The sequence below is a fragment of the Ictalurus punctatus genome, chromosome 6 (assembly GCF_001660625.3).
Source record: "Ictalurus punctatus breed USDA103 chromosome 6, Coco_2.0, whole genome shotgun sequence".
NCBI classification, from domain to species: Eukaryota; Metazoa; Chordata; class Actinopteri; order Siluriformes; family Ictaluridae; genus Ictalurus; species Ictalurus punctatus.
The window spans coordinates 12,585,985-12,609,170 of record NC_030421.2 but is presented as its reverse complement, the minus strand read 5'-3'; the positions used below and the strand labels follow the sequence as shown (position 1 = coordinate 12,609,170).

General features: G+C 38.5%; 1 protein-coding gene across 2 annotated transcripts in view; it reads left to right on the top strand.

Moving 5' to 3' along the window:
- Window positions 1-23,186, top strand: part of cntnap5a (contactin associated protein family member 5a) — a 138,429-nt gene that overhangs the window by 42,190 nt on the left and 73,053 nt on the right. For both annotated transcript variants that reach the window (XM_017470359.3, XM_017470358.3), the window contains exons 2-3: window positions 985-1,095; window positions 6,798-6,991. In XM_017470359.3, the coding sequence (XP_017325848.1) occupies window positions 985-1,095; window positions 6,798-6,991 (305 nt within the window). The remainder of the gene's footprint in view (window positions 1-984; window positions 1,096-6,797; window positions 6,992-23,186) is intronic.

The following is a 23,186-nucleotide window of genomic DNA, read 5'->3' as shown; positions in this document are numbered from 1 at the left end:
TATTTAAAAGTATTCTCTATGGGTGTCAATACTGTAGTAACATATTCTTTGAGGCAGGTATGTACTGACAGAGAATATCAAAACAGTTAGCGTGGGAGACCTGAGCAATGCTCTTTGATGCAAGACCTCCCTGTATATCAATGCTCCTCGATTAAGAATCTGCTTCAATCTCACAACAAAGAACAAACAGGAATGTCAGTGGTCCTAGATTGATAGATATAAGTTATGTATAATGACAAACAGGGCTCCTGAGCTCCTGACAGGGAAACAGTAATTAATCCGATCACATGAGAACTCAGTACTAGCATGAAGGGTGATGTTTCAAGAGAGTCTGGTTAAAGAAAAAGGCATTTGAATAGAGAGTGAGAGTGTGAGAGAAATCCAAAGCATGGAGCGATAAGTAAACCGACAGAGAGAGATTGATCCTGATCCCGAACAACACGAGCATGTCAGATAGACACAGTGTTCTCTCATGCTGGAACTGATGCTGCAGACTCAGTTTTCACTGTTTGTTCTTGTTCTACCTTTCACAGCCTTTGTATATTTTCTCCTGAAGCCACAAGCAATGAGGGAGATGAAAGAGAAACTTATTTTCCTTCATATTTGAACTGATGACTTCATACTGTCTGTTATTGGTCATCTGGATGGTTTCTGGCATTATTTTGTCTGTTTTCATATCTTTGCTCTTCTTGTGATAAGGTCTCAAGCCTTGCTTTTAAACACTGAAAAAAAATGCATTTGCTTCTATGACTTTTGTCGAGTTAAAATCTCTGCCATGTAGCACCCAGTCAATGCATATCGTTGAAAAAAAAAAGTTAGGAAATCAAACAGAATATATTTGTATGAGTAAAACAGTGTATCTTTTTTTTTTTTTTTTTTTAAATCTTGTGTGCCCTCAAACAGTTTTCATGTTCACATAATAACAGACTGCTTTTGATTTCTGCATGGCCAGTTGTTCTAACATTTCTTCCTTCTCATTCACAGATAGCTGCGATGGATCACTAGCATCCGGGCTGCCTGCGGCCTCTTTCCAGAGTTCTTCACATTTCTCAGAAAGTCGGGCTGCTAACTTTGCCAAGCTGAACAGGAGAGATGGTTAGTATGTTTAATTCACTGCTTCTATTATTCCACATCATGATATTGTTACTTGTTACTCAATCTCACTCAGTCAAGACCCTACACTGGAAGATATGATTGCTCAGATTGAAGAGAACATATAGAATGTATAGTTTATATAAAAATATGAAGTTTCTTATCAAAATGTGATTTCAATGCTTATATTAAACTTCATTTAAGCAAGTTTCTAATTACAAGATTGAATTATGTACAGTGAGCATGATCAATTCACGTAGTATTAACATAAAGGATTACATTATGAAATCTCATGAGGATGTTGGTGCTGACAGGAAGTATAACTATAGTACTAAATTATCACCATTAACATGTGTGGTAGAGTAGTGCAATGGATGTTGCAGAACAGGTATGCCCTGGGTTATATACTCGGTGAGAGTGCAGAGTTTGATTATATTCAGGGCTTTGAAAATACATGATCAAATCATCTTGGATGTACAAAATTTGGTTCAATATCATCGAACTGATGTATACATATGAATTCAGTAAATTCTGTGTTTTTTTCCCCCCAGTGTACAGTGAAAATGTCATTTAAGAGTAAGCTTTCTTTCATTCCCATCTTGCAAATGAAAAAAAAAAAACAACACACAAAACATTTGATGGAATAGTCAAGGAAAAGCAGAACATATTACTTTGGGCTTAAATATCACATGTGCTAGGTGTGTGATTGACTATTGACTTTGAGTTTTTGTTGTAAAATGGTTGTATAATGATGAAATAGTGGAGATAGTGGGATAATATCACATTTTCTTTTCCAATACTTATACGGAAACTTTGAGTATCAGCCGATATCGAAACCCATCTGATGTGTTTTTCTTTAAAAACTACTAAGCTTTAAAAAAAAAACATAACTAAAACCATGACTTGCACCAAATTGCAGCATTTTTAAAAAACTCTTTAAGACAAAAATCACTTTCTGAAAGTATGATAACTATTATAGTATAAATAATGCATATAAATAAAGTATTTTAAAAAGTATAAATATAATTTAAAAAATTTAATCTAAATCCAATTCCTATCTTTTCTATTTTTTACACGATCAGATCAAATAATTTTTTTTCTCCAATATCCGATCCACTGTTTTTCAGTGGTCTCGACCCGGTACTTATCCTGGGTAGTGTATCGGAACCATCTCTACTGAACAGGCAAATTAATACAATAAGAATCAATACACTATGGATTGCCTTCTTTCTAGTAGTAATATACTTGTGCACACTGCTTGCAAGTACTACTTATTTTAATTATTATAATCATTGCACCTTGATGGGCATGATACATGGCTCGCTTGTAAATTCACTTTGGTAAAATAAAAAAAGCTCACAGAACAACCCATGTTTTTTGACATCCAATCGAATAAAAAATATTGAAGTGCCTCAAATATAGGATCAGTGTATGCATTTGATATTTTTTGTACTTCAGACATTAAATGCTTAGGCAGAAGTTTGATTGCAAAGAAAGAAGAGTACTAGCAGCAGCAGCAGCAGCAGATTCAGCTCCATGATGAAAATGTCTCCAACATGCTGGAGTACAGCAGGTTCTCTCTTCCACTTGTCAGTAGTGACACAACAACAGAAAGAATAAACAGACCGTTCACGTTGCTCTACACTTGACATTCAGCTTAAAATAATCAGGACAACTGTTTGGCTTAGCAAACATGATTCATCATGTGAAGCATTGGCTTGCTGGCTAACGCTGTAAAAGAATGCAAGACTTCATACCCTTTCAGACAGGAAGTGCATATTATCTGAACCATGACACAGCGTTTTGATGGCCTGATCAACTGTTTAGTAAATGTGGCAGTGATTTCTATTGCTAATACATAAATACTTTTATAAACTTAATAGTGTGTGAGCGTCATGATAATGCTTTTCTGTTGTGCAGCTTCAAAATAAAGGCAACACTAGCAACAAGATGCTTCATTTACAGCTGCAAGATTTACAAAAACAGCTGTCACTGTCACCACAACATAGACACCCAGGATTCATTCATCATATGTTGTACTGTAACAGCGTCTCTTATTCATCAAAGTTGTGAAATTCACCAATTCTGTGTAACATGACAGTCACAACCATGCTGTTTCTGTTCCGTTCTTCCCATCATGTTCTGCACCTGTCTGTCACCTTTTGTGCTATATTTCACACTATCCTTACATCAGGTTTTTTTTCTCTCCTCGTGTAGACTTTTTTTCTCTCCTCGTGTCCTGTCCAGCTGTTTACTCCCCCCTACAGTGTTTTATGCATTCTATTTCAGCCCTATTTTATTCTATCCATCACAGGCTTCTTTCTACTCAGTCCCTTGTTTTCATCACGTAGAGTTGCCTGGTTTTGCCCATGTATGTTACGATTTTGGACTTTCTAACCTGTCTGACTATACTGTATATTGAGCCCTACTTTATAAAAACTAGATCCTTCAATAAATGTTGAACATACACATTTGCATCCTTCCCCTAACCAGTGCATGTTATAGTGATTACTTTTACAGCTATTATTACAGATATTCATCCATCTCAGTAAATGCTTTATCATGGTCAAGGTTGTGGTGGATCTGAAGCCTATTTCAGGAACATTAGGTGTGAGGGAGGGAATACACCCTGCATGGGATGCCAGTCCATCACAGGGCACCATGCACACAGACACACACAGATACACAGACACAGACACACAGACACACACACACACACACACACACACACACACACACAGATTCACACATTCATTCATACCTAAGGAGAATTTAGCATGGCCAGTTCATTAACTGGGATGATGTTGTGAGGTGGGAGGAAACTGAAGAACCTGGAGAAACACACAGGTTCAAACCCAAAAGCCTGGAGCTCTGAGGCAATCGTGCTGCTGTAATACAGATCTATAATATAACATAATATGATTGTTTTAGAGGCACTGTGGCTTAGTGGTTATCACGTTTGCCTTGCACGTCTAGGGTCGAATCCCGTCTCCACCCTGTGTGTGTGGATTTTGCACATCCTCTCCGTTCTTCAGGGGTTTCCTCCAAGTACTCCGGTTTCCTCCCCCACTCCAAAGACATGCATTGTAGACTAATTGGCATTCCCAAATAGTGAACGTGTGTGTGATTGTGCCCTGTGATGGGATGGCACCCCGCCCAGGATGTCCCCCTCCTTGTGCCTCGAATTCCCTGGGATAGGCTACAGGCTGACTGCGACCCTGTGTAGGATAAGCGGTATGGAAAATGGATGGGTAGATGGACTTTCTTTTTAAAAACTAAAAACTATTACTTTGAAAATATGATCTTGTCAGTATTCCTCATAATATTATTTCACAAATTGTTATGACTTATTTTAATTATTTTTATTTTAGATTTTGTATTGTTTTAGACATGTGGCCCTAGTGGTACTAGTTCTGTTTTACTGGCTACATCTCTACATATGCTTATATTATAGCACTTTTCATGTAAATGATGTGCATATGTTGGTTAAATTATGCTCTGTTTCATGTGTGTTATATATAGTATGTGATGTGTAAAAGAAAGACAGGTGGATATGCTCCTGTTTCTACACTACTGAAGCTGATTCATCCATTGCACTAAAATCAATGCTAATTTCATACAACTGTTTTATTATTCATATGTAAAACAGACCGCATGCCATTCCCAGTGCTCAAATCTTCACCGGATTCAATGCACAACTTTAATGAATACTGCACAGATGTATAACGAGACCTTTGCAAGGTCTCAATGTTATAAGAACATAAAAAATGTCACATGGCTTGCCAATCCATCTGTTTCTCTGGGCTATTTGATGATAAAAATAAAATGACTGAAGAGAAATGAATATATGAAGTGTTTATTTTTATTTATACTTTTTATTTTATTTTTTTTTGGGAGGGGGGGCATTCTTTATGTCCGTTTTTTTACCCAAGAAATTGATTAAAGACAAGCCCTTCACCCACAGCGGATAAGGCATTTAGTAAAAAAAACCCCTGAAAATCACACCTTCCGCTTTCCTCCGGTCCTCAACTGAGTAATTACTCTGGCTGCAGTGTCCAAGCTATTTTCAGCCTTCACCAGCCTCCGCTGTGTGTGAGCGCCTTGCAAACAGAACACTTTCCCTCCCTGAGGGAGGCGAGGAGGCTGTGTAAATGTTACTCCCTGCGTGCCGGAGATCAGCAGCGTGATATTCATCTCTCATCTCCTCCTATAGTATTGACTCTCAGCCTGCAGCAGCTAGGTAATGAACCATTCTGGTGTGTTCCTTCACACTCGAGAGGGCATGAGGGCATCACTTTAGCGGATGTACTAACTTAGCACAGAATACAGTCTGTACTGTTTTGTCCCAATGCCTATGTTTAAGCATTCAACCTCATTAAAGGATTGAAGCAGTGCAGTTTATTTTTCTGGTGATATGCATGGCGGTTTACACCAAAACTCATAGGAGAAAGAGACAGGAAATGGGGGTGGACTCTACTGCCTGTTCATGGTGACCACACTGTGTTATTTTTTTAACCACCTGTCCCTCATTTATTATGAGTAAGCTCCTCAAACAGAAATGTCTGTCCCGACAGTCCCTTGATGACGTAGTGCTATTCTAGGATGAACTGTGGAGGCCTGGCCAATCAGCAATCCCTGAGAGTCTCCTCCAAGAGTCCCCCTACAACACCCTGGATACTGCAGTTCCTACTTCTATTGCCAGTCTTGCTCACACTCTTACCAAAACTGAGCAGTTCCCATCCACAGTGTATTCAAAATGTAAAAAAAAACCCCAAAAATACTGCCTACACAGGAAGGCAGAAATTGCATGGCTGAATTTTTGAAGGCAGGAAACAGTGGCGGTGGAAAAACATGGCACAGCGGGAAGGAGAGAGCAGCTTGTGTTTAAATAGAAGTTATTTGCAATTGTTTTGATTCAAGAATTAACTTTTTTTTGCAAGGAACAGTAAGAAAACATTCATTATGTTATCGCCAATTGATAGTCTATGTAGATATCCTAGATAAATTATGACGTATTGCTGCCTTAGTCCACCTCAAACCGTTTATTCATGGGAGCCTTTGTCTGGAGAATTGTCTTCACTGGCATATGAGATCAAGCTTTTTAGATTTGGTTGAAGGTCCTGCAGTGTCGTGGCTGTACTGGAATTGCTCCAGTAGATTTCTACAACTAAAGACTTTTTCTTCTCATAAGACATTTATTTTTCTTCTAAGTTTCATTGTTTATACACTATAAGGCCAAAAGTTTGTGAACACCTAACCATCACGCCTAATATGTGTTCCTTCCCTAAACAATTTACAGTTTACAGTTGCATTTATATAGCGCTTTTCTAGATACTCAAGCACTTTACATAATATGCAATTGTATAGAATGGAACTAAGAGGCCCAAACCTGTTCCAGCGTGACAATGCCCCTGTGAACAAAGCAAGCTCCATGAAGACACGGTTTGCCAAGAATGGAGTAGAGGATGTCGAATGGCCACAGAGCCCTGACCTCAACCCCACATTTGGGATAAACTGAACACTGACCACCTCCCCAGACCTTCCTTTGCCCTGACCTCACTAATGCACTTTCGGTCATATAATGTTTGTGATTATTGTACAAATGGAGCAACAATATGACAATTGAATGCACCTGCAAAACACACAGTCACAACTTCATGAAAGTTGTCATATAAATCATATTTCTCTCAAATTCATCCTGTCAGGAGGTGGTGGGTGGAGCCCGCAGTTGACAGACAGGTCACCATGGCTGCAGTTGGACCTCAGGGCACGCATGGAGGTGACAGCTATAGCCACACAGGGCCGCCATGGCAGCCATGACTGGGTCAGTGGCTACACACTTCTCTACAGCGACAGCGGGAGTGTCTGGAAGCAGTACAGGAACGAGGACAGAGTTGCGGTGAGTCTTCCCGAGTTTCATTACATTATTTCATCGACATCTCGCAAACAGCAATTTGTGGCGATGCAGGACTTCTGTGATTTTCATGGTTTTTGATTGCGAAATTGATAGTAATTAACCTCTCAGAGGCTGCTGAATAGTGAAGTTTTATTGGCCTCCTGACAATGTCCTTTTAAAGATCTTCTTTTAGCTTACTCAGCCAATCAATTACACACATCCCATGCCGGGGTGGAAAATGGAATCAACCTCTGTTATGTAATTCAGCTTAATATAGCCGTGTATGACTACTGAAAATGAATCCAGTGAAAACAAATGAAGCCACGGAAGGACTCATGCAAATTTGCTGCATGGTTAGGAGCCTATAGTAACTGATGAATAGTATAATAGATGCATCAAGATGCAAAGACTTGGATTTAATTTAATGTCGTAATTTGTAAATGGTAAAGCCACATTCTTTACATCACATTTATTCCTCTGCTCACTGATTTTTAAAGACGATCCCTTCAAGGATGCAGATGCCTGTGAAACATATAATTAATTCCTGTGAAAATGCAAATTATTGAAAGCTTAATGATATCGCAATAATATTTGCCTATTTATTAGAGCCATGGAGCATTTTATTTTTCACTTTTTCTTTTCTAATTTTCCACTCACAGAACACATTTTTACTGAAATTATCACTCGGTTCTTGTACACATTATTTATAGACCTACATGTGTTTGAGTTAAAGTTGAGATTAAACGTTTTCACTTCAAGTGACCAGTCAAATAGGCTAAAACAATACATGTAATAACTTTGTTAATGGTGGGCTGTGATTTCCAGAACTGTAACAAAAGTAAAAAAGAATTATGGTTTAGCTACCAAAGGAGTCGAGTCCTTCATCCTCCATCTAAACTCTCCAAGCCCCTATCTCTTTGCAGTATCATGATCCAGAAAGTGCCATGTGAATACAGTTTTTTTTTTTCTACCAAGCCACTCACAGTGCAAATCACAAATGTTAGCAACAGCTACACTGAATTAATTTGTAGAAAAAGCTACCGTAGGAGCTAATTCTAACTACCAGCTAACTACCTGATTGGGGATCACAAGTGGTGCTTTAATAAGCTACATCCAGGTGCTTTGAGCGCTTCAATAATAACCACCACCACCTGGAAGTCCCGCCCCCCTTACCCCAATCTCAAATGCATTCGACTGAATTCACACGGGCACCCTGACTTTCTGTCACAGTACATGGACAATGCTTGTAAAGTACCTTAATGTGAAATAAAATCTATCAGCCCTGCAATGATTGTTAAATCTATCACTTTACAAATAATGTTAATAGTGATAATAGTCAGAAAATGATTAAATAGGCTGTTTCTTTCCCCTGCACATTAGACAACCAGTTTGCTTACTTGTAAAAATAATTATATTGACAAAACACAGTTTTTTTACTTCTTCTTTTCCTGTTTACAGCCTAATCACTTAAAAACCCATCATCCAGCTGAGTTTTCTCAATTGGCGCTGCCGCCTAGCAGTTCCTGACTGCACAGTTAATATTATTACATTCTCCCCTACTCCAATTAAATCTTAAATAGTAGAAATGCTTGTTTTCATGTCTTTTTTTTAGGCTATCGGTTCTGGACAATTAAATCATTTATCATGATTTTTAAGAATAGAAAATAATAAGCAGGGAAAAATCAATGCAGCACAAGGCTGTTGAAGTGGTAAGTCATTTTCAGCAACAATGGACCCACAACGTCTGCTTAAACATGAGCCTTCTTTGCTGTTGCTTCCATAAGATACATGAATAACTTGCAAAAAAGTTTCCTGTTTATACAGCTGGACCATGTTGAAATTATAAGCCCAAGAAATTTTTACCAGAACATTTATTTTAATTATCTCTATACGGATATATTGACAGTTTAGCAGAAGTGTTTAAAGATGACCTGAATCAGTGATGGTATTAATTAAAATGTCTGTCAGTTCACCATAGAGATACGTCTGAATGATTGACATTTGTTTCTATTTCTGTTGTATTATCATCTTTCATCAAATTGTAATGTATAATTCACATTAAAATAGCATTTCTTCCCAAGAACCAAAGCCAGTCTGAGAGATTTTGATTGGCTTGTTCAGTGGATCTACTATTATTGCTGAGTAACTGTCTCATGCTTGGCTATTACTCCAATAAACCTGTCATAGATGGTTGTCTAGCAGTTTTAGAAGAGTCCCATTTATACACGTGAGAAGACTGACATTCCTCAGCCCTTTTCTTCTCTCTACAGCACACTTAACATCCTTCCTCTGCCATCTGATCACAGCGATCACTTCACTATCCAATCAATGATGCTTGGAAACTGCCTCCCAGGTAGTCAGCCAGCCACCACATCTTGTTGTTTCAGATATTGTTTTCCTCCATAGAGTTGTTACCATCCCCAGAGGAATGACAAGCTAAAATCTGATCTTCCATCTCTGGCAGAAAGCAGTTTGATCAGATTTTGGTGGCAGGTGTAGCTAACACCTTGATGTAGATGATGAAACTCCATTTCAAGACCCGTCACCTTCTTAAGCTGAAATCATTTTAAGGAACATTAGATTTCCAAGTGGAATGCAATGATGAAATCTAAAAGTCTTGTTCTGGAGGCTAGGCCTTCATGCTCATAATATACATATTATGATGGAGGAGATTGTCAACCAAGAGATTCGTTGTTCCATATTGTTGCCACGCAATTGCTTTCAAATTGTGATGCCTCTGTTATATAAAAGGTAAAATGATATTTAAAAGATATTACAGTCTAAAAAGAGACCACTCAAACTTGGTGAAATATTGCATGCAGTTTATATGTAGAGTTAATTAATCATTTGGCAGTACCAGAAGAGAAAACTGCAGAAGGTTTTCTCTTTCTGTTCATTATGCTGCAATGAAAAGTAGATTTACTAGCAGAAAATTAAACACCTAAATAAACTTGGGTCGTACATTGATCACATATCAAAATTGCATGAATTATTCTATTCACTTGTTTACAAAAAAAAAAAAAAAAAAAAAAAAAAAAAAAACTATGTTAAAAATCTTCTTAATTAGACAATTTTGGAAGAGATTTTGGAGAAATTGGTAAATAACAGTAAAATATATTCTGACTTGCTGTTATCTTTTCACAAAGTCTAGCAGATAAAACCTTATACCACATGATTTAAAACTACTGCATTTAAATAAGCTACGTAATTAATTTCTTCTGCACATGAGGGGATATTTGGTGTACAAAGCAGATTATTCATATCCCGTGTCACGTACCATCCCGACGAAGAAATTAGACTGTCCATTGTTGATTATTTTTTTATATAATTTGAATCCATTGTTGATTTTTTTTTTTTTTTTTTTTGCTAAGAAATGGTTTCTAGCAGGTATTTTTTTTTTCTTTTAGTCATCATACTCCAATGAAGAGTACTAACAAAAAGAATTTTAAAGAAAATCCCAAACAATAGGAAGAGAAATTACACTCCTGATTCTTCAATCAAAGGTGTTATGAAACATATGCACTCCTTTTCTGTTCATTTTGTAAGCAAATGCCAAACCTGCACATTCTTTCCACTGTTGCACAAGCCTTTTTTTCACAGTAAGTTCAGGCAGCCACCTCATCTGGGTTTATTTGAGCTCCTCTTTCATCTCTGTGGAGAACGAGTCCATCTGTGTCACTAATTAATAGCCACAATACGATGTTTTCATTATGCTTTGATATTTGTGGGTGTAAGTGTAGGCCTATGAGTAGGATGAAAAGAACAGAGAAAAAAATATAGCTCACTGTGTCACATCTGTTTGTCCATTTTGAATGTAATTACATTTTGTGATTGTTTATTTTAATTTACTAATTATCATTCAATGCAATCTGGATTTCAATTGACGTTATAAAAGTTTCTTAAGCAAGTGACTGAACACAAAGTGAACAGTAGCAAAGGAACAGTAAAGCAGATCTCTCAACCTTTTTTACTCCTGGTTTCTTATTTATCGAACATGTGTATGCAGGTTTTTGCACATCATTTATTTAAAGTGTGTGAGGATGTGCATATGTTTAGAACCACTCTTGACCATGTGTATGAAGAAACCTCTAGTGGTTTGAAAAGTATTGATTATGAGGAGCTCCCATCCCAAATATTGTCAATCATGTAAGCATAACTGACAGACTGTTGAGCTCCCAACAAGGTGGAAACAGATGGCACAGCTGAAATGTAAAACACAATTAGATAAATACCCCCCACCCCCACCCCCCCACACACACATCTATAGGATGATCGGAATGATGTAGACAATTCCTGAGCTTGCCTTGCTTTGTCATACACAGCGTTGGGCAGGAAACATAGCATCCATGTGCACACTCAGCTCTGGCATTTTCCAGCCAACTTTGAGTCAAATAATAATATTGATATCACTCATTAGATTTCCAAATATGACAGAGGAAAAGACAAAAATAATGAGGGATTTTCCTGCCATCACATTTGTCTAAATGTAATCAGGGCAAGAAATGAGACACAAGGCATGAGACGATACAGTAATGCCATGATACAATACATGTCCCAAGACAAGCTTCACGAGAAGATACTGACACAAGATGATATTGACACACAGAAAATATTACACTTTAATACATTCATTTGTAATGACAACAAATCAAACCACTGCAATAGTAATGCATTTATAATATAAGTTGTCATTTTCCCTTATTATTAACATGTTATTTGAATCTTTTTTCCAGTGTCATAAATGTATTTCATGGCAAGGTTATTAATATGGAAAGATTGTTTGGCGGTAGATTATGCCGTAACTGATTAGGCTAAATAACAAATTAGTGTCATCTGTGACATTTTGTAGGGAGAGGAGGATGCAAATGCAGAACTGAAGTGAAATGTTTAATAATATACACAACAAAACAAGACTTACATGAAACAAGAGTGAGCATAACAGGATACCAATACAGACCGACCAAACAACACAAGACAACTAGTGCAGTGCAGAATGTGACTATATATACACCTGTGTTAATGAGCCAAAATGTGAATCAGGTGCAAACAAGATGTGACTAGGTGCAGTGGCTGATGGGAATCGTAGTCTGTAGTCCTTCTCCAATATTACATGACAGATCCCCCGCCCCTTAACGTGTGGTTCCCGAAGCACGTAATCAGTTCAGGAGGGGGCCCCAGACCAGATGTCCCTAAGCATTTCATTGTGCTTCATCCCTCGTGGGGCTGGACAGAGGATGCTTGACGTGTTTCCTGAAGTTCAGATGTGGGGCGGTCTCTTCCGCACTGCAGAGAGATGACGTGATATACCCAGCCTGGCTTGAATGCAGGCTACTGCACAGCCAGCAGGGGGAACATAGCTCAAGGCGGAGCCCAACGGGGGAGAGACATTCACCATGAAGTTAGAGGGGGCAGTGACACTCTCCGTGAGGCCAGGGGTGGGAGCGATGCTCTCTGCGAAGCATAAGGGAGGAGCGATGTCCTCCGTGGAGCAGGAAGGGGGAGCGATATAAGGTGCAAAGCAGGGAAAGGGAACAATGTCTTCAGCAGAGCAGGATGGCAGAGTGATGTCCTCAGCCAAGCTGGATGGCAGAGTGGCGTCCTCAGCCGAGCTGGATGGCAAAGTGACGTCCTCAGCCGAGTAGGATGGCCTCAGCCGAGCTGGATGGCAAAGTGACGTCCTCAGTCAAGCTGGATGGCGGAGCGACGTCTTCAACCGAGCAGGAAGGTAGAGCGACGTCCTCAGTGGAGTAGGAAGGCGGAGTAATGTCCAAAGAGGAGCCTGGCATAGTGATGTCCAAGGCATAGCAGGGAAGTAAAGCAGAGCTCTTGGCTGCACCAGGAAGCGGAAGGAGGGTGGGAGATGGTTTCAGCCTGGTTAGAAGGCTCCTTCTTGATATACACCCTGAGGGAGTAGATCACGTCGAACCATTCCCGATTTGCTTTGATCAGGGAGAATCTCCCTTCCTACTCCCACCTCGGTTTTTCCCTTTACATGAGATTCACAGAATAAATGCACAGCTGATAAATTAGCAGAAATCATGTGATGCAATGCAATGTGATGCCAACATTAACCAGAATCTCAAAGGATTGTTTCCAACACCCAGTGGAATTTATCCCATGGAGAATTAAAGCTGGGGGTGGGGGTGGGGTGGGGGGATTGGAGCAATGAGTGTATCAGATCACTGCAAATTTAATGATGCCTTTTGTCTCATGATGAAATGTTCTTTTCAATGTTCTCTGTGTTTCGGTGTAACAAGAACCCCTAAAGCTGGACTGCTGCAACTCTAATTCAAGTCCCAGTTGGGCCATATGCTGTCCATGTTTGGGGTCCACTGAAGTTTAATTGTCCATTTCTCTTATTAGGTGCCAATGATGGCAGGGATTCCCTGTCAGTGGTTATGGTCTGATTCAATCCTCAAATGATGTAGTTAGCATTTACATCCCACTGTGCTAAGCTACTCCACTGGGATAAAGAAAAGCCCAAAGTGAGACAGACAGGTGAAATGATATCATCTGAATGATAGCATTCAAAGCAACAAGCCTATATTTCAAAAGCAGAAATAGCTGTTGAGACAAATAGAGTGTGTTCAAGTTTTCCCCGCCGCTGGCAGCTGACAGTGACACATTTCACTCGGCACATTCATTGGCCTCACGTCTTGTATGGCTGTCACCTGAACAGGGATTACCTTGTTGGAAAATTGCTGAGTTCAGAGGCTTGGCTAGTCCCTCCTTCAGGTCATTGCTTTCTCCTTAGAAGTTGCCAAAAGGTTTTGAACTACATCAAGACTTTCTTGTCAGTCAATGTTGATGACTGTGCAAGAGAGAGAGGAAGAGAGAAAGGGGAAGAAGTGGCATTAAATTATTTCCAGTACAGTACTTTTGCTGAGATTGTGACTAGCTTCAGGGAGCTGAGTAAAGATTTGAGGAAATCAGACTGAACTGCTGAATGATCAAGTGTCTTAGGTGTCAGCACAGTGGTATTTAAAAGCCAGGAGCTGGTTGTGCTTTTTGATAAAGTTGTCTTATCCCAAGCTCTATTTGGGTTGATTTAAAGTAATTCCCCTCCTTTTTCTGCAAGAATAGCTATTGTTAATAGCCAGTGTGGTAAACATCCCTTGCCGAGATATCTAAGACGCACTCTCTTTGAGTCAAAGAACTATGTCTGTAAAAACCAACACATGGGATGGCTGTTGTTCAAACCTGGTGTGGAGCAATACTTATCTCATTGTCCATGATGTCATTCATACCAACGGTCTTTTTTTTTGCTTTGCTTGAAACATTTCAAGCCCTGCCATATGTATATCCCTCAAGCAAAATAAAGGAAACGAAACAAAAGAAAATAAGTTTTAAGTACGGTTAACCTGCTTTCAGCCCCTATATTTTGAACTTCCCCTTGGATTCATTTGGCGCTTCAGGCAACAATTATCTTCCATTTACTATAGACCTCTAAATCACCACCCACCTACCCCCTCCATCTTTCCTCTATCTCTCTATTCTCTCATTACATAGAGGCTTAAGCAGCACACAGGTAATCGATATGAAAGACCCATCATTTTGTTGGATTGCTTTGCTTGAAGCAGGAGCCTGCTGGCCCATTCCGCTCCCATCAAGTCTAATGATGCCTGAGACTCATTTGGGCTCAAGAATAAGAAAATTCTTAACCAATATCACATAGAATGTGCTTGACCTGCAACTGAATTTCCACAAGGTTTCTTTAGTGGTTGTGAAGAAGTTCATGACCCTCTGTGTTTTTATAGACCTAGATATCCAATTCCATTCTGGCCTCTTGGTGAGCTTTATCATACAGCAGGCCACTGGGGAAAACATAGTAAGTTTGCATTCTAAATATATTTTACTTCAGCCTGGTTGCTGGGAAAGAAATACTACTAATAGAAAAGAGAAGAGAATTAGATTTTTTTTTCTGCTTTATGATCTGCAGTCATTTTAATGAAGAACATCCTAGAAAAGACATTTAGTCATAATGTATGACCATTTTCATTTCTTCTGGAGCCATTTTCTTCCTGGTTTTTGATCCTTTGACTAGCTTTAGGTAATTGGGTAGCTTATTTGGGTATCTTTTGGTGATAAACTGCCTGAAAGTAATAAAGGATAAAAACCCAACCTGGCGTATGACAGACATGGCAGCATGGCAAAAGCTATTTTCTCTCTAGCATTTTCTTATGACAGATTTCATGATACTTAATGAATACTGGAAAAACGTACATCATGTCACGTGGCAACTATGCAGCATACACAAAGTTTCTAAAATTCACATTAAGCGGTAACCATACTAGCTTTTCCCTAGCAATTCTCTTTTCACATGATGAAGGGGAAAAAAACCAGCCAATTATGCAGGAGTACAAGAGTGCAAGAGTGGAGTGTGATTTTGTAAGAATGTGAAGATTCAGTGAACAGCCATTTTTGCATTCAATAGAATTGCACAAGCTGGTTCAGTTAGATACTTTGTGCATACTTTGTGTTTTTATTTTTTATTTTAACCTTTACACAAGATTGTCCTGCAGCACTGCTCAGTGTAGTCCAGGTGTCTTTTTGTTTACTGGTGTCTTTGCTGTCCGTAATCCTACAGGCATGTACTTAAGGTACATCCTGAAAAAGCACCATTTTGGTGCTTTAAATATACCTGGATCAATTGATAAAACTTTTGCAAGAGTCTGTGGAATAAATAGAAAGGCATTTACTAGGATTTAGATCGAGAACCTGGCTCATAACAGCCATAATTCAACATCCATAAGAAAAATAAGTTGACATGTTCTGTACACGGCACCTTAAGTTCTCCTACACCTTCCTCTGTAGAATCAATAAGCATCCTAATAGTCTAGTACTTTTCTTTTCCACTATAAAACTTTGCAGTTCGACTGTTATACAGAAGGCCACTCATAGCTCAGGATGTGGCTCAGGATGTGCACTACAAGTTAATATCTGTTTTGAGGTGTGTGTTTTATATGTACTATTCAATCCAATTTCTTTGTATTGTGCTTTAATAATAGCAAACTGTCACAAAGCAGCTTTACTGAAATCTAGATGTAGATTTATATTTAGATTTATAATGAGCAAGCCAGAGGCAACAGCGACAAGGAAAAGCTCCCTGAGACAACATAAAGAAGAAGCCTTGAGGGGAACCAGACTCAAAAAGGGAACCTGTCCTCTTCTGGGTGCGATTATGAATCATTATGCTTCCACAATTGCAGCCTATAAAGCCAAACAGTACTAAGTATATTGGCAGGATGATGTTCATAATGACATAGACTTTTTTTTCTTTTCCTCAGCCTAGGTGTTGGTCACTATGATGCACCTGCATTTTTGGTGTACGGACAATTATCATCTCCTTAATCCCCCATCCCCTTTTCCAATATTTCCAATACATCATACAATAAAATAAATGCTTCTGTACATCAGACACTCTGGCAACACTTTTTATTAGGTTTAATTCTGATTATTTGTTGTAACACAAGTTCCTTTATAAACTATCCCAATTAGCCATAAAAACCATGAATAATCCCTGTCATTTACTATTCAGTCTGCTGCTTTTTCTCCAATAAAAATGTTCAAGCCGCATACATGGGGCAGCACTTGTTGCAATTCATATTTTTGACCACTAATTACAATAATAAATCTATGGAGCTCAATGAGGCACTAAGCATGCTGCACCATGATTGCACAATAAGGCAAAGCAATTTACTGGAACACTGGCTTATATCTGTCAAATACCAACATTTTTTTAATCGTTGGCCACTCAAAAGAGGTTATTAGTATTTCAGTGGTATTCAGAGCCACAAGTGGTTGAATGGATTTTCAGTGTCAGCATTATAGCCTTTATGATTATAGCAGCAGTTCTTATATACAAGTATCCAATGTCCAGAGATTATCCACTGAAGACAGGTTGGGACTTGGGCACAAAGCGTGTTTGGGAATTTCAGATCTCTCCAGTATTCATATGGGACTATCTATAGCAGCAGAGAGCAAGTACAAAATACATGTTTGCTGATCTAGGGTCAACTCGAACGAAATTATTGGCCCCGTTTATGAAAATAAGCAAAATATTTATTATATATTGATTAAATTATGTGTAACAAAAGGTATGAGTGATATTCTGATATTTTTAAACATACAAGAATGTTATATATTTTTAAAGTTGATATAAAAAGTGTTCTGAAATGCAATAGCTTGAAATTTTTGGAATCTCTTTCATATATTTGGTTTACACACATGGAGACTAAGACTGTCGTCCTTACAACAGGGCTGATGTTGTTATTATTATTATTATTATTATTATTATTATTATTATTATTATTATTTTATTTTATTTTTTAATATCCAGTACTGGACCTTTAGAGATCCATAATTTTTTTTTTTTGATTAAACCAACACAAAGGACACGGACCAACACTTGAATTCAAGTTCTTTGTAGTCACAACTGGCTTGGGTCTGCAGCTTCATAGCTCTTTCTCTTTCTCTTACAGATTTCTCTTACAGTCATCATAAGTATTATGAAAACTGTACATGAAACCTCTTTCTGTTAAGTATGGGATACACAGTAACCTCAGAATACAGGACACAGACACACAGAGGACACATACCGTATATGGTAAACATTGACTCTTTCACCAACATCCTTCAAGGTCAGTGACCATCTGTTCCTTTTTAAGAGGTTTATACGTAATAAACCTCACATTTATCCCTCAGGGTAACCTGGCCAAAGGCAACAATAGATCATGAGTGTAGTTTGAAAAACTCACTTTACTGGTAATCATTTTGCCCATTGTGTTGAAGCTTGCCAGTAAGTCAGGAGTAGCCTGTATGTTTAGCTCTTATTAACTGCAAGCTGGTGGTTACATATAATGCACACACTAATTAAGTCAGTATAAAAGATTAGTATGGGATAGTATTAGTCATTACAACATGTGCAGTGTGAGAATAAACAGTCTATGTGAACAAGGTATATGTTTTAAAAAATTACAATTTGAAAACATAAAGCAATGTGCAAACATGAAATACAGTCAGGTTTCATTTACTTTGCCCTAGTTTTTTTTTTCCTGTAACCCATAATCAAGTCCCTCATCTTTGATGTGTTTTTAATTTTCCCGGTTGTCAACTGAGGCACAAATATGAAAAATGACTAGCAATTTAATGCATTTGTTTTAGCTCATACGTGTAAAATAGCTTTGAGAAAAATCACCCCGGGCATTAATTTTCCTACAGTGCCATCACCGTGTGATGGAAACATCACCCGCATCCCTTTAGATATTTTGTCTTTTCTTTTTTCTAGTCCGTTGAGCAGCAGTAAATAAAACATGCACTATGATGGTTCTCAGGCTCAGGAGCGCAATGCCCATCAGGAATGTAAGGAAGAAAAGTGAGGAAGGAAAGGGGGGATGGAGAAAGAGCTAGACAGATAGGCCTGGTCACACATTAAGTGAATACACACATGCATCATACAGAAAAAAAACATCCATTACTACTACAACACCTATTTGTTTATCTATTATTTTCTCCAGTTCCTATGTAGTCCTAACAATGTGCAGTTTTACATTCTGTAAAAGTTCATTATTGTTTGTAATATAAATAAACATGAAAAGCTGAATTACAGTTTGAGATGGAAAAGGAAAAAAAAAATGGAATGGGGAGAGGAAAAGACAAAGGAAGAGGAAAATAAGCCTGGAGACAGGTATATAGAAGTGCGCGCGCACACACACACACACACACACACACACACACACACACACACAGAGAGAGAGAGAGAGAGAGAGAGAGAGAGAGAGAGAGAGAGAGATTTTATCCCTTTGGGAAAGCTGTCTCAGCTCTGCTGTTAGGTATGCTCTCTATTTCTGACACACACTCAAGCCTTTGTCTCCCCAGGGAATAAGAGCAGCTCATTTAACCCCTCATTTCCACAATGTATTTAGCTCAGTATCTTTTTTTGTTTTTTTTTTAATTTAGACAATAATAAAAGAATATGAATGTTGCACCGATTTCAAGCTATTTTAGTCACATATGTTGCTTTGAGAATGCCATTATCTGGATGAACTCACAGCTTTTGCTTAAAAACATGGTGAGGAAGTAAATGGAACCATTAGAAAGCCCACAGGACCATATTAAACAGAGCAGCTCTACATAAACTCATTTGCATTTGTTTACTCACAGTCGCCTGGGTTATGAGCATGTCCCTGTGTCTTTCTCACCAAACATGATTATTAGTGGCCTAATATACTATAGAAGGGTCAATAATTTTTACATTCACATTTAGGCAGTGAGGTCAAATCCAATCAATGAGCTGCTGTTAGAGCTGTTACAGGAGTCATGTTATGGTAAAAAATACAATACAATACAATACAATACAATACAATCGCCTATATTGATTTGAGGCTAGTCTGTGTTTTTCCACGGTACTCTTGTACACTACACTTCCTGATCCTAATGCTGTCCTTGACGCAAATATCTTCCACCATCTCATCTCCCCCCTCCCCAGTTACGCCAAATTACCTTCATTTACCTAGCTTCTGCCCTCATGGGACGCATTCACCTCAAAAAAGGTTTAACAGCAGTGACAAAGTGACGCATGACCTGGAGGATCATACGTAAACGGCTGATGCAACCAGTCCAGGTGGACAAGACAGGAAGGAAGATAATGAAGTGTTCAGGGGTAGTTGTTTACATGGGCATGGTATCTGAGCCTGGTATGTCGTCGCCCGTGCCCAGGGGGCAAAGGTAACTGGGAGGATGTATTGTTATGGTTTTATTCCCAGAGGTGGAAGAAGAGAGGTAATTCTGGAAAAGGAACATATTTCATCATACATAAGCATATCACAAAGGATATGAGTACGTGATGGAAGGAGTGACACAGAAGATGTCTCTTAGCCTTTCTCCAGTGATTACAAAGCAATATAATTTGCATGAACCCAAAGTTTCCGCTGGGAAATATTGGTAGGGAAATGATAAAACGAGCAACATCCATCCAATGATTTGTGGTTGCTTCCCGGGGCAGAAAAAAAAAAAAAAATTGCCTAACTACAGAAGAACTATTCATTAGTTATTCAAAATTTATGGAATTTATAGCACTACAATTTGAAAAAAACAAAAAAAACATTACAATTGGAAAATGCTATAAATTAATAAATCAAAAAGTTGGAAAGTTTGAGTTGGAGCGAGGCTATAGTAGATGAGTTTTCCTGTTCGGCATGATGATGTTTAATGTCCCTGACAACCTCTGCAGTCACTTGTTAGCAAGCACCTTTTTGAAGAGACGTAAAAGCTTTAAAAAAAATCACGAGTTGGGTATGACTGATGTATTTTATGTTGTAGAATAAAATATAAAAATATGTTGAGCTTGTGTTAGCCACAGACCTTAATTCAGGCATTTAACCAAAAACCCATTCAAAAAATCCATTGACTTCGGGACAATGGAACCGGAATTGCAAATACGCTAACTCATTTCTGGGGTTTTTCAGCACTCTATACAGATACAAATAGGAGGCACACAATTAATTTAAAAAAACACCTTTTCAGAAAGGTAGTAGTCAAACTGGCTGCATTTACTTGTTTGCTGTGTTTGTTACTAGCTTGTTACCTGATGTGATGCCTAGGCAAGGTTAGAAAGTAAATAAAAAAACTTTCTGTGTAGTTTTATTGAAATATACGGGGTATCTGAAAAGTTAGGAACCAGCGGGAATATGTTGAGCAAATATGTAGATCTGAATATGTTGAGCAACATTTGAAAAAACAAGATACAGAAGCTGAAAAGAAAATGCATAGAGTATAAGGGTAAACATGTAAGCACGTATACACAGAATAGTCATAGCATTAAAATCACCTGCCTAATATTGTGTAAGTCCTCCTTTCTCTACAAAAACAGCTCTGACCCATCGAGCCATGGACTCCACAGGACCTCTGAAGGTGTGCTGTGGTATCTGGCACCACGTTAGCATCAGCTTATTTAAGTCCTGTAAGTTGTGAATTGGGGCCTCCACGGATCGATCGGATTGAGATCTGGGGAATTTGGAGGCCAAGTCGATACCTTGAACTCTTTGTCATGTTCCTCAAACAATTCCTGAACAATTTTTGCAGTGTGGCAGGGCGCATTATCCTGCTGAAAGAGGATAATGACATTAGGCAATACTGTTGTCACAAAGGGGTGTACTTGGTCTGCAACAATGTTTAGGTAGGAGGTATGTGTCAAAGTAACATCCACATGAATGGCAGGACCCAAGGTTTCCCAGCAGCACACTGTCCAGAGCATCATACTTCCTCCGCCGGCTTGCCTTCTTCCCATAGTGCATCCTGGTGCGGTCTCTTCCCCAGGTAATTGACACTCACACACACACCTGCCCATCCACATAATGTAAAAGAAAATGTGATTCATCAGACCAGGCGACCTTCTTCCATTGTTCCATGGCCCACTTCTGATGCTCACGTGCCCATTGTAGGCTCTATTGACTGTGGACAGGGGTCAGCATGGGCACTCTGACCAGTCTGCAGCTGCACGGTGTATTCTGACACCTTTCTATCATAGCCAGCATTAACTTTTTCAGCAATTTGTACTAAAGTAGGTCTTCTGTGGGATTGGACCAGACGGGCTAGCCTTCGCTCCCATGCACATCAGTGAACCTTGGCCTCCCATGACTGTCTCTGGTTCACTGGTTATCCTTCCTTGGACCACTTTTGGTAGATACTAACCACTGCATACCGGGAACACCCCATAAGACCAGCCATTTTGGAGATGCTCTGACCAAGTCATTTAGTCATCACAATTTGGCCCTTGTCAGAGTCGCTCAGATCCTTACGCTTGCCCATTTGTCCTGCTTCCAACACATCAACTTCAAGAACTGACTGTTCACTTGCTGCATAATATATCCCACCCATTGACAGGTGCCAGTGTAACAAGATAATCAATGTTGTTCATGTCACCTGTCAGAGGTTATGGCTGATTGGTGTATGTTGTAAATAATAAATAGAACAAAGTATATGCACTTTTACTCTCATCAGTTCCTGACTTTTCAGACACCCTGTATTTATGATTTCTGAAAGTAGAGATATCAAAGTATACGATGAAAAGAAAGAAAAAAAATCCCAGACCACCACAGATATAGCTTAGAATGCACTTTTCTTAAAATATAAATATTATAATATGTATATATATTTCATACAGCATAATGAACAATGTACGGATATATCAGTAATAATGAGCTGGTTTATTTTCATTCCCTGTTGAGCAGTAGTCATTCTTGGACTTAAACTACTCACATTTTGAGCGATTTCTATAGGTTGGTGGACAATTATTAAAGAAGAGGAGATGACCTCAGAGAATGAGGGTGGAAAGATTCTGTCGGCTTTCAAATAATAATAATAATAATAATAATAATAATAATAATAATAATAATAAAGCCGTAGAAATGGGAGCGTAAGGTAACCAGCTTGTTTTTGCTCTCTAGTGTCTCTGTGAGTTTTTTTCTGACTCTTATATCAGGGAAAGTTTATTCATTTATTCATTTGAAATACCAGCCAAGGTTAAAATGGCCTTTCTATCATAAACATCAGAGACTCATTTCACAAATGGAGCACTTTTTAGGCTGCGACTGAGTAAATTAGATTTAAAATTGTACCTTTTTGTTCCCCATTTAAACAGATATATAACAGCTTGGAAGCTTGTCAGTATTGTAAAATGTGTGTTCTTTTAAAATGTGTCTCAGGTAAATACGCTATTATGGCATTTCTATTGATAACACAGGTGTAAACTTGCGGCACAAATGTAACTGCTATTTCAAAACATTATAATTAGTTTCCTTTTGTCGTGTTCAGCTCCTGGTGTCTGCTTCTTACTGATGAGTCCAATTAAATCTTACTTTATTATTCACATATGGTTTGGAGCAACAAACTCCACACCTTTTCTCCAACACTCACTGTCTGACAGTCACGGATAGAATTATTGTGTAAAAATCTGGCAATTTACAGTGCTAGATGTGTATTATGTGCAAGCTCAGCCCACTCCAATATGGCGAGTTTGGCTCAGTGTTTCTCAGTGTCTTACCAAAAAAAAAATGTTCTCCTGTGAACACAAAAGCATTATATCAGTTACAATGAATATGAAGCATAATATATACTGTACGTGGAATATGTAGACAGCAGTTAAAATTCTGTACACCACCATAAGTAAAATCATTAAATCACTAAGGGACATATTCAG